This window comes from Petaurus breviceps, unplaced genomic scaffold (assembly GCF_028583685.1).
Source record: "Petaurus breviceps papuanus isolate PSGF00001 unplaced genomic scaffold, PetGlider_PUasm1.0 490, whole genome shotgun sequence".
Lineage (NCBI taxonomy): Eukaryota > Metazoa > Chordata > Mammalia > Diprotodontia > Petauridae > Petaurus > Petaurus breviceps.
Window position 1 is genome coordinate 24,935,019 of NW_027186352.1, and position 11,500 is coordinate 24,946,518.

Genomic DNA, 11,500 nt, shown 5'->3' on the forward strand with positions numbered 1-11,500 from the left:
CAATTGTAGGGTAACAAATGAACATCCCAGGCAAAGGGTTTTCTGCCTGGGAGTCTTAGATTAAAGATAATTAGGATTCCCAATCTTTGAACAGATTTATGTTGTTTATAAGTAGAGTACATTTTCTTCATTGAGTCAACTTGTCTTATTTAAAACAAATTATGTTTGTTGTATTAAAGTTCATATTTTTAAGGCTGAGTCTTGTATTAATCCCACAGTGAGTCATTAATCACACCAAATGCATTATAAAAACTTTAATCACTGAAGTTGAAACTGAGATTGTAATGCAATCCATCCCTTTTAATTACATCAGCTATTTTTCCCATTCAGATCAAGAGCTACGTCGCAAAGGGAAAACAGATTAAAATGAAAGCTGTTTGATGTTTCTCTTTTTTTTAAGCAATTTTATGGATTTTGTTAAAGAAAGTTACATAATTAAAATTCTTGAATTTTTAAGTCCTCTGATTTTTGTGGTCTCATTGCCTTTCTTCTCTTTGCTGCCTTATGATTTCATTCTAACTGGAGTCTCAGGAACCTCCCTCCCTACTTCTGGAGACCCCATAAAAAAGTTTTCCTCCTTGGAAATGCTCAATGAGGTGTCTGCTGTTTGGTGGAACTGTCCTTGAACTACAGCCAACATGGAAGGAGCTGTTGACCCCCCCCCCACTCATGCCAAGTCTTTAGTTTCTGGAAATGTTACTGCCCTGGACACACCATATTTTTCATCTGTGCTTTCAGTACAGTATGTTTTCCCTGGTATATTTGGGTAGAGTAGAAAGAGTAGAAAAGGGGCATTAGAACCCAGGTTCAAATCCAGGTGTTAGGATTCTGCCACTTAATTGTCATATGCCCTTGAATAGGTCACTTAACTGTCTGAACCTCAGTTTTCTCACCTGGAAAATGGCATTAATGATCCCACGGTTGTTGTGCGTCACAAATGGGTATAAAGTGCTTTGGAACCATAAAGTTTTATAGAGAAAAGTCGAGAGTGATGCTCTGCATAGAAGGTGGTTTAAGATATTAAGTGTTGATTCTGATTCTGACAGGTTAATGCCAATTTAGAGGGAATTTCTAGAGTTGTAGTTATGCCAATGGGGAAATGTTGTCTTTAATGGAAAAATCTCTAGACTTGAAGTAAATAGACCTGGGTCCCAGTTCTTGCTATAGGACCTTGGGAAACCTTCCTTTTGGCCTCAAGTTTTCTCATCTGTACAATGAAGATGGTCTCCAGCGATCTTCTAATCTCTCTTTGTGACTTGGTAATTAGGTTGCATATATGAAAAAAATAAGAAAGTGAAGCACCCACCATGCAGTGTTCTTGGCTGAAATTGTAAGGGCTGATCATTACTTCTTCTTTCATCCTTTAGATTAATACTGCCATATGAAAGATTTATTAAAGGAGAGGAAGACAAGCCCCTGCCTCCAGTCAAACCTCGAAAACAGGATAACAGTTCCCAGGAGAGTGAAAGCAAAACAAAACTGTCTGGAACCAAACGCATCAAGAGTGAAAACCCAAAGAACAAAAAAGAAAAAGAGAATGCCGCGAAGCCCCAGGACACACCTGAGGTTAGTTAACCGCCAGGTTCCTGTGCTGAAATGTTACAATGAGAATTATCCTGCTTTTAAGGCTTCAGGGTGGAATTTACATGTTTGACCACAAGGTCTCCTCTTGTAGCTGGCTCAAGGGCTGAAAAGTTCTGCCGGGTCTTCTTTTGGGGGCTCTGATTGGGATGGGCTTTCATCAGCACCCATCCCGGTCCCTCCTTTGGAAGGGGGATCCCACTTCTTCCTTGGGGGGGGGATCTGATAGGCAATAAAACAGGTGTCTGGCGGCAGTGTGGCTTCTGCTGAGGGCTAGCAAATGACCTCCCAGAGTTGTATTCGGGGAGGTGGCACAGTGAATGCATAACCAGTCCTGGAGTCAGGAGGACCTGAGTTCAAATCCAGCCTCAAACACTTAACACTAGGACCTTGGGCAAGTCACTTAACCCCAATGCCCTGCCTTCCCCCATCCAAAAAGCACAGGGAAAAAAAATCTCGGCAGCACAACAAGCATTCAGAGAATTTGAAAAGAATTTTAAAATCAGTTGAGGTTTGAAACGAGGTAAGTCAGACTTTAATCAAGAGTATATCTCAGTCATTGGGTGCCTAAGTAACTTTGAGCTATCTCTGCCCAGTGTTAATGATCTGACCATGATGCCCAAATGCATTGTGTGGACAGCCTATTTGAGATCATTTTCAATACACATTATTTATTGGGTAGTTTTGAAATGGCTTTTTAAAAACCATTATTATCTTTTCTGTGAATAGGTAGTTTGTGACCATTTTAAAATTAGCACCAGCCACCAGTAAACCACAGCTCCTCTGATGGAGGCCCTCTCAGAAGCTAGACATAGAGACTGGTTTTGAAATCTGTTATAACATGAATAAATTGTTTAAAACCTTACTCCCTATTAAGACACCAACACTACCAACAACTTAGGAACCACATTCAAAGCAACATGTTTTAGGATTCAACCCCAAGGGAATTTTGGCGCTTTTATTAAACACCCCTAAAAATCAGGTCTATAATGAACCCAGAAGAGATGCTCTAATTAAACTGTAGCTTCTTAAAAAATAAAATTAAAAAAAAAAACCAACACTCCCAACTAAAAATTAAACTGCCCAACTGAGTCTTATAGAAATAGATGATGTAGATAGATAGCAGGAGGGGAAAAATGCTTTTTTCATTTTATAAACATCTTAAGCCCCAGTAATATAAACACACACACACACGCATGCACACACATGCACACTCCTCTGAATTGGCCACATAACATGATCAAAATCAAGGAAGTGTCTAAGTTCATCTCCTTGGCCAACCCACTGACATAGCAAGCAAGCCCAAACTTACCTGGTATTACTTTTGTCTGAAGGTGACAACATTCAGGAGCGCTAACTCAGAAGTGAGACTTAAGTTCACCTTTGATACTTCCTGTCAGTGTGACCTTGGACAAGTCACTTCATTATTCCTATTTGGCCTCATTTGGGGCTTTTGGAAGATTTTGATTACTTCCAGTACTGAATCAGATTATCGTAGAAAAATTGGGGATGGCAGGTCTTCCTCTCAGATTCATTGCTTCTCATTCACTTGAATTGCCAGGTTTATGCTAATTAAGGGATATGTATGCCCATATTGGATGCTAGGGAAAAAATGCCCTTGAGTTAACTAGGGTAAGGTCTTAACTCCTTTCCAGGATTCTCAAGGATTCTTGAGTTTTGCCAGAAATCATCATGTCATTCTGCTGCTCCCCAACAACTAAGCCTTCATTTTGTAGCTTCAGCAGATGAAAGGGCAAAATAATAAATGTGAATCACCCTTTTCCCCCCTTGACTCACACATTTTTCTGCCATTTTCATGTAATATGTAAGCTCAAGGGTCTAGTGTTTTTATGTGCAAGGAATCCTGGCTGATGTTATCAGAGAATTTGGAAGAATGTGATACTGGTCTCAGTGCTGTCACTAGCTAAATAGCCTGTTACCTTGGGCAAGTGACTAGGCCTCAGTTTACTGCTCTGTAAAATAAGAGATCATAGGACTGGGAGGAGCATTAGCGATGGTGTAGACTGACTTCCCCTTTCATTTTACAGAGAAGGAAACTGAGGCCCAAACCAGGTAAGTGACTTGCCCAAGGTCATACTGGCTATAATTAGTGGATCCAGGACTGCTACCAGCTATAAATTTCTTAGATTTTACATCACAGAGGACATGTTGATATTTGGACTTTTAAAAAAGAAAATTCTTTGTGCAAGGTTGAGACGGATGACCAGAGATTGTAACAAATTATGCATCCCTGAGCACAGTGGGGTCTTGTGGAGAGACATCTTTTAAATGGGTGTGGGTGTGATTTATTCAATGCTTTCTCTGCCACCCCCACCACTGAGGCTCATGCGAATACCTTCATGCAACATTTAGATAATCACTTTGTTGGTTCCTCTTATCTTAACAACTGAGGAGAACAAAGTTGGGGGGTGAGACAGATGCCATAAAAGACCAGCACAAAGCATGGTTTTGTGACCATCCTCCGCCAAGGCAAGGATGAGATGACAGCTCTTATGAAAGGCCTTGTCAGTCAGCTGGGGTCACAGATGGAAAGTTATAATGACCTTTGGAGGTCACAGTTCATCTGGCTCCATAAAGGAATGAATGGAGTGGATTGTGCCCACAAGCTTTGTCAATGGGGCAGCACAAAGAGGGGCTGTCTCGTTGACGATAACTTATTTCAGGGAAGAGAAAAGCTATATTTGTAATGGTGCACATTGCCTGAATGTTGACAACTTCATTTTTAGCTTTAATAAAAATGTAGCTTGCCACAATGCTGAAAGGGAGACTGGGAGTTTCTTTTCTCCTTGGCAGGCAGGCTGCCACAGCATCTGCATAATTTTTAAATATTTTAGCATTATTTGTGTATCGAGTGGCACCAAGGAGAAATTATTAACACACAAGCAGTCGCTAATTTTAAATTCACCAAATTGCAGAAATTAGAGTGAATCCGGCCATCTCCAGCAACAGCAAGAGGTGAGAATGTCCTTTGTTGTTGTGTGGTTCTTTTAATGGGCTTGCCTGCCTTCTAGAAGAGAGCAACTATTTTTTTTAATCTTTCTCAATGGTGTCATAAAACTACAACATGTAATTTAAAACCCATTTGGATAATTGACTGATTTGACAAGAAGACAACCTCAGAATTAAACTATATGTTGGAATCAAGAGATGATATGATTGTATACCATCAGTATACACGGCTTTGCTATTTTGATAGGTGTCTCATAAGAAACCCGAGTCGATATGCGTATTTCCCTTAATGTTTCTGTAATTTAGATTTCTTTGTTTAGAGCTGTGATTGGGGAGTAATAAAGCCTTTCAAAACTCTCGGAGGTGATTGACAAGCCTGTTTTTAAGGAAAGCTGCTGGGTGTATGTTGTATTTCATAGTGGGATCTGTCAACATTCTTTGCTTTCTTCTGACTATTGAAATATTTTATTAGGTCTCATCGGAGAAGGAGAAGGAGATGCCAGATCCGAGAAGTCTGACCGCACCCCTCGCCGCAGTAGAATTGAAGAAACAGATGGAAGGAATCCCAGCAGAGGTGCTTGCGTCCAGAGCGGACCCAGAAAAAGAAGACTTGAAGGACCAAGGCTCAAACAAGGAGAAAGCTGAGGAGGCCAAGGCCAACGAGGAGGAAGAGACTCCTTCTTCTTTCCTTCCTCTGGTGCTCCCCGAGGAGGAGTCAGGCCAGATCCCATTGGGCGGCAAAGAGTTGCACCCATCACCAGATGTCCTCATTGACATGAAGCAAGAGCCCCAGACCTGCAGTTTCACAGAGAACCCTGAAAACGAGCTCCAGGAGAGCCCGTTCAGCAGTTTCCCCACCATGCAGCTACCTTTGGCGAGCCAGAACGAGATGGAAGATGACAAGCTGCCTGTGATGGCCAATTACATTGCCAACTGCACTGTGAAAGTGGACCAGCTCGGCCACGACGACATCCATGACGCGTTGAAACAAAACCCCAAAGTCCTTGTGGTCCAGTCATTTGACATGTTCAAAGAGAAAGAGTTGACGGTCCCCCACGATGACCCGGCATTTAACTACACCCCCCTGCTTTACTCACGGGGTAATCCAGGCATCATGTCTCCATTGGCAAAGAAAAAACTTCTGTCCCAGGTAAGCGGGACCAGTTTGTCCAGCAGCTATCCCTATGGCTCCCCTCCCCCTTTGATCAGCAAAAAGAAACTGACTAGTAGAGACGAACTGTGTTCAGGATTGTCCCAGGCCCATCACGGCCCCGGTGTAGACCACATGGTGGTCAGCCGGCCATCGGTAATACAGCATGTGCAGAGCTTCAAAAGCAAGACTTCTGAAGAAAGAAAAGTAATTAATGAAGTCTTTAAGCATGACAAATCAAGCAAGCCAGATCCCCACCGCTGTAGTTTCTCCAAACATCACCTTAATCCCCACACCGAGTCATATGGACTGAAATCGGATCTGGAGGAGGGCAAAGACAAACTGATGGACCGAAGGGCACTCCAGCACTCCCATGTGCCCAGCTTTCTGGCGGATTTCTATTCATCTCCTCATTTACACAACCTTTACCGACATACAGAACACCACCTTAATAATGAACAGACATCTAAATATCCCCCCCGAGACATGTATAGAGAATCAGAAAACATTTCTACTTTCCTTTCACATAAACACCAAGAAAAACTCAATGTAAATTATCACACGTCTTTGCATCTGCAAGACAAAAAGACGGCATTGGAGGCCTCTTCAGATGATCAGCCCACAGATTTGAGTCTTCCAAAGAGCACGCATAAGCAGACTGGAAAGGCCCTGGGCCTGGCTCATTCATCAGTGGGGCATCAGGAAGGCAAAACGATTTCACAGTTTCAGGTTATGAGCAGCCAGACAAATCGAGACTGTAACCCCAAAGCCTGCCGAGTGTCACCCATGACCATGTCAGCCCCCAAAAAGTACATTGAATCGCTTCCTAGATCTGGAAAGCCTCACCATGTGAGACTGGAAAATTTAAGGAAGATGGAGGGGATGGTTCATCCAATGGTACACCGCAGAACAAGCCCCCAGAATGTTGGCGCAGCGCGGCCTTTAAAAAGGAGCCTGGAGGATTTGGATCTTGTGATTTCCGGGAAAAAAATCCGTGCGGTATCTCCCCTGGATTCCTCCAAGGAGGCCTCGGCAAAAGACAAGGCCTCGGAGCAGGATGGTGAAAGCACTAAGCCAGGTCATGGTGGGCATGCCAGCAGCACGTTGGAGAGCCACAAGCTCCCCCTCTCCTCTCCTATCTTCACAGGGTTGTATCCAGGAACCCTGTGTTCCGGTCTCAATTCCCGCGTCCCAGCTGGATATTCTCACCCTTTGCAGTACTTGAAAAACCAGACTGTGCTCTCTCCGCTAATGCAACCCCTGGCTTTTCACTCGCTCGTGATGCAACGTGGGATCTTCACATCCCCAGCAAATTCTCAGCAGCTCTATAGACATTTAGCTGCAGCCACACCTGTAGGAAGTTCCTATGGAGAGATTTTGCACAACAGCATCTACCCTTTAGCTGCTATAAACCCTCAGGCGGCCTTCCCATCTTCCCAACTATCATCTGTACACCCCAGTACAAAACTGTAAACTTAGCCTTCCAAAGCATCTAAATGCAAATGTCAATCTCGTAGCTTCACTCCTTACCCTGTGATGACATCGTGAAGAAGGAGAAGTCAGTATTCCTTCTAAACTAGGGCTCAGGATCCACCCTGGGAATTGAATGAATAGGTCTCTTTGATTGGGGTAAGGCTATGCTTTGGCTAGGTCAGTCTCGACCCCCCTTTCCCATATTGATGACCTCCCCAACCTCCAAATCATTTCACTTTGCACACGAGTTTTGTGAAGGGATTTACAACGTCCAAAATTTGCTAAAAGAGACCCTCATCTGCCCTCAGATTGTTGGGCCTGAGCTAGAAAGGTGGCAATTCAGAGGAGGGGAACAGGAAGACTGTGGTGAATCCACACCATCAAGGGATGCCCATCTTTGGGTCAGTTGCTTGACTTTTCAAGGTTAAATCAATGCAATGTATAGTGAATCTGCAATCGATCTTTCCTTTTGACACTATTAAGCCGGAAAAGTAAACACTGTTCGATTGACTGTATAGACTTGCTTCTTAAAAGGTACCTGTATTTGTTTGTTCACATAATTTATATACAGGTAGTGCCATTTCCCCCTTCCTCCCCAGTTTATTCTGTCCTGTTTTTTTAATTAAACAGTATCATTTTGTTGGCAGGTCTTTTGTTTCTGTTTCCTGTTTTGTTTTGGTTTTTTGGTTTTTTAAAGGCTGTCCTCTTTGTTGATGTGTGTATATTTTTTTCCACATCTTATCATTTGGAGCAGCTTTGGGTGGTAAAGTTATTGTTTACAAATTGAAGCAACCCATTCAAGTGGAACAAATGGAGAGAAAGAGAGAGAGATGGAGAGAGAGAGAGGGACAGAAGGCGGATCACACAATGGTGCAAACCAAGTTCATTTTTCAATCTGCAATTGAAGGATTTTGTTCCTCCTACATGGCAGGGCCGAAAGAGCTTCTCCACTGTGTACCCAGCCAAAGGCTTTCTTTGAAGTGTTGGGTTCTGTGAAAATGTTCAGCATTGTACTTACCTTATCTAGGCTGTGAAACTGTCCTACATACCAGAGGAATCATAAAAACACAAACTTCATTGGCAACAAGCTACAGAATAACAACCAAATCCAGAGGACATATTTGTGGGCTGTACAGATATTTTAGGAATTCCAGAAATTAAAGCAGGAGCCAAGATGATCTCTGCTGATGTTGGGTTGAAACCCTTTAAGGGGTTGGAGGAAGGAGGGCTAGAGGGCAGGTGCGGGGAGGGGAGAGAAGGCCTAGACATCCAATACCTTCCCCCAGCTGAGCTGCCCTTGGTGTCATCACTGGCCTGTTCCAGTTGGCCTCTTACAGATATAAAGAAGAACCCACTACCACCATGTCATCCTGGCTATGGATTACACTTGGAGTGTTTAATTATGCATAGAAAAAACAAAACTCATCTTTGGTTGCAAAGGCAATGTCGTCGTGGTAGTTGTTTTAACCAATGGGCTGTCTGGCAACAGATTTGCTTGATGTTTGTTTCTGTCGTCTGAAATAAATGCTCACGCTGGTCAAGCCATGGAAAGATGTGGATGATTTGTTTTGCCTCTGTGTTACATGGGCTACTGAGATGTAACCACAGAGTGTTTTCTTTTCAAGATGTTTTGTCAGTCCAAAAAAAAAAAATGGTGGGTTTCCTTTTGGCCTTCCTTGAGAGGCCCCCTCCTCTCTCCGTAGATGATCATTCTGTTAAAACCCTTTACCATTCCCCTCCCCTGTGGTTTCCCGTAGACATTAGTTCTCTATTTACCTGAGGTCTTGGATGTTTTTTTCCTCTGAGATGTTTTGTTGTATGAAAATTGATGCCAATTTTCAGCTTCTAAATAAGCAACTCGCCTGCAGAATTTTCAGAACTGGTAAGGCTCTAGAACAAAGCCATGCATGCAATGCATTTATTTGTATTGAAACGTCACCACGACATAAAGCCAAATATCTAATGTAACATACTTAGTATCCAAAGGTGAAAACAGAAGAATGTAGTCATCCAGTGTTCAAAGTTCCATTTGCTTCAATTAATTACTTACCTTCCTGTGGGGAAAGATAAACACGTGTGTGGGTGTGTGTGTATATATGTATGTATGCCCATATATACATATATATGAGAGAATATTAAATAAACTAATAGACTTTAGGTTATACATGTGTGAGTGCATATTATCGTGCTGTTGCACAAGAGAGTGAGAGAGAGAGAGAGAGAGAGAACATCACAATCCCAGCTGGTTTCCTTCCAGCCGGGACATATAAGGAAGTTGCACTAGATATAAATCGTGACAGAACCAGAGAATATGAAAGAAAAATAACCCCATGGCATTCCACAGTAAACGAGCTTGTTTTTAAGAAAATGGGGGCTTCCCTTTTTGGGGGTGGGGGTCACCTCGAAATTGTGGACCTGGGGGTATTTGTTTTCCGCAACGCACTGATCTCACTTTGGTTCCATCAGGTTGGAATTGGGTCATGCCATTTTCAAATCACGTTAATAGAAGCCAGCATTCATTATTTTCCTTTGTTGCCAGAGGAGGCTCACTATTTCTCTCTGAGGGAGATCAAATGCTAGGTAAAACCTCAGGACCACTAATGAGAGACGGTGGGACTCCCTCCGGAAACAACACGTTATTATTATTTTTTGTTGTTGTTGCTTTTAAAATCTCATCCAAAATCTTGGAATTCTTTCTCCCAAAGGACCCTTGAATTCCTCATTGGCTGAGAAAGGCTTTTTTTTTTTTTTATGTTTTACATGGAGCTTTGTTTGTATTGTTTGAGTCCAAGGGGCCTTATTATTGAATGGAGTTGTGCAAGCCTTTTGTTGTGCAACCAAACCATTGTTATTGGTAGTTTTGTAAAGGAAATTGTGGAATCTAATGGGCTACAGAATCATAAATCTATTTACTGAGAACAGCTTCCAAGAAATGTTGCAATTCCAAATGCACTACGACCATGATTCATTAGATATTTTGGAGGTTATAAGATTTAAATAACAACCCTTCCCCCCAGCACCACCAAAAAGAAAAAAGAAAGAAAGGAAGGAAAACACAAAAACAACTCTTTTGACTTTAGCAAACTCAGTTTTAAAAATAGAAGCCTGTTGAGTTTCAGAAGTCAGCGGCCTCCTAGTCAATGATTAGAATGTGGAATATTTGCAACAGGACTGTCTTATTTAGTTAGTTATTGGAGACTCTCAGTTCACATTTATCAGAGCATAAAGAATGGTTTGTTCAAGCCCAATATTGACTTTACAATTTACTGAACTGGTGCATGAGCTCTTAAGTACTGTACCTTACTGTGTTGCTGTGTCTCATGGAAGTTTTGAGTTGGTCCCACAAAAATATTTTATGTAGTGTGCCTTCAAAGAGAGCAGTTCATTTTTCTCTTCACTGATTGTTCCATACGGTCACATTTTGTGGTGGTCAGCCAAGTCCCATCTGGTCCAATTTTCCAATTGTCCTGATCTTAATGAGGAATGGGAATGATTTCACTCTGGCGAGACCCACACCATTGAAACGATCATCATAAGCACTTAACTCCAGTGTTGGCTGTAAATGTATTTGATATTCTGCTTGTCTCCCTATGGTTGAAATATGTTTGAAGAAAAGGCAGCATAATCTCTTGGCTGTTTATACTTTTTTAAACTTTTCCTTTGTTGTAAATATTGTATACTTTGGTGATTTGAGTTATGTAACCTCTATGCTCTGTAAGGTGGTTATTTGTATATAGTAAAATGGCCCAGTGATATTAGAGACTTTCCCATGGAGGAGGTTATTGAGGGACTTCTGCATTAGTTTGAACACTACCAGAAATAAAGCTGAGCCAACTATAAACACTCGATTTTGTATGTTTTCCAAATTGTACTTATTAATGCTTTTGATACTGTATCACGTGCCAATAGTTTCCCAATCACATAGCAGGCAAGAGATATTTTGTACTTTTTGATCCACTGTCATATTTAATAAAAAATGTTACTATCTGTTCCCTTTGGTGCCTGAGTAATAATTCTCTCTCCTGCTTTTCCTGTTGAGAAGTCACTAGACTTCGAAGGCTGCCCCACCCCTGCCCCCAATCTTGCCTTCTTTTATGCCAATAAAAGGTGTTTCCTCCCCAGGGGAAAAGTGGGAGCATTGCCCTAGAACTGGAAGGAACCTTTGAAATCTAGTCAGAATGCCTCATTTTACAGAGGGGAAACTGAGGCCCAGAGAAGTGAAATTCCTTAAGTCACAGATCTAGGGAGGGGGCTTTCAAATCCAGATCCTCTGAGTCCAAATTGGACTGTCTTCCCACTAGGATACATTGCCTATCCCTGTAGCAC

At 42.1% G+C, this 11,500-nt stretch overlaps 1 protein-coding gene across 4 annotated transcripts in view; it reads left to right on the forward strand.

The window, feature by feature from the left end:
* The window catches only part of ARID5B (AT-rich interaction domain 5B), a 213,128-nt gene extending 201,964 nt beyond the window's left edge, over nucleotides 1-11,164 (forward strand). For all 4 annotated transcript variants that reach the window (XM_069101850.1, XM_069101849.1, XM_069101851.1 and 1 more), the window contains 2 exons: nucleotides 1,368-1,566; nucleotides 5,024-11,164. In XM_069101850.1, the coding sequence (XP_068957951.1) occupies nucleotides 1,368-1,566; nucleotides 5,024-7,174 (2,350 nt within the window). In that variant the 3' untranslated portion in view covers nucleotides 7,175-11,164. The remainder of the gene's footprint in view (nucleotides 1-1,367; nucleotides 1,567-5,023) is intronic.
* Nucleotides 11,165-11,500: the final 336 nt, after the last annotated feature.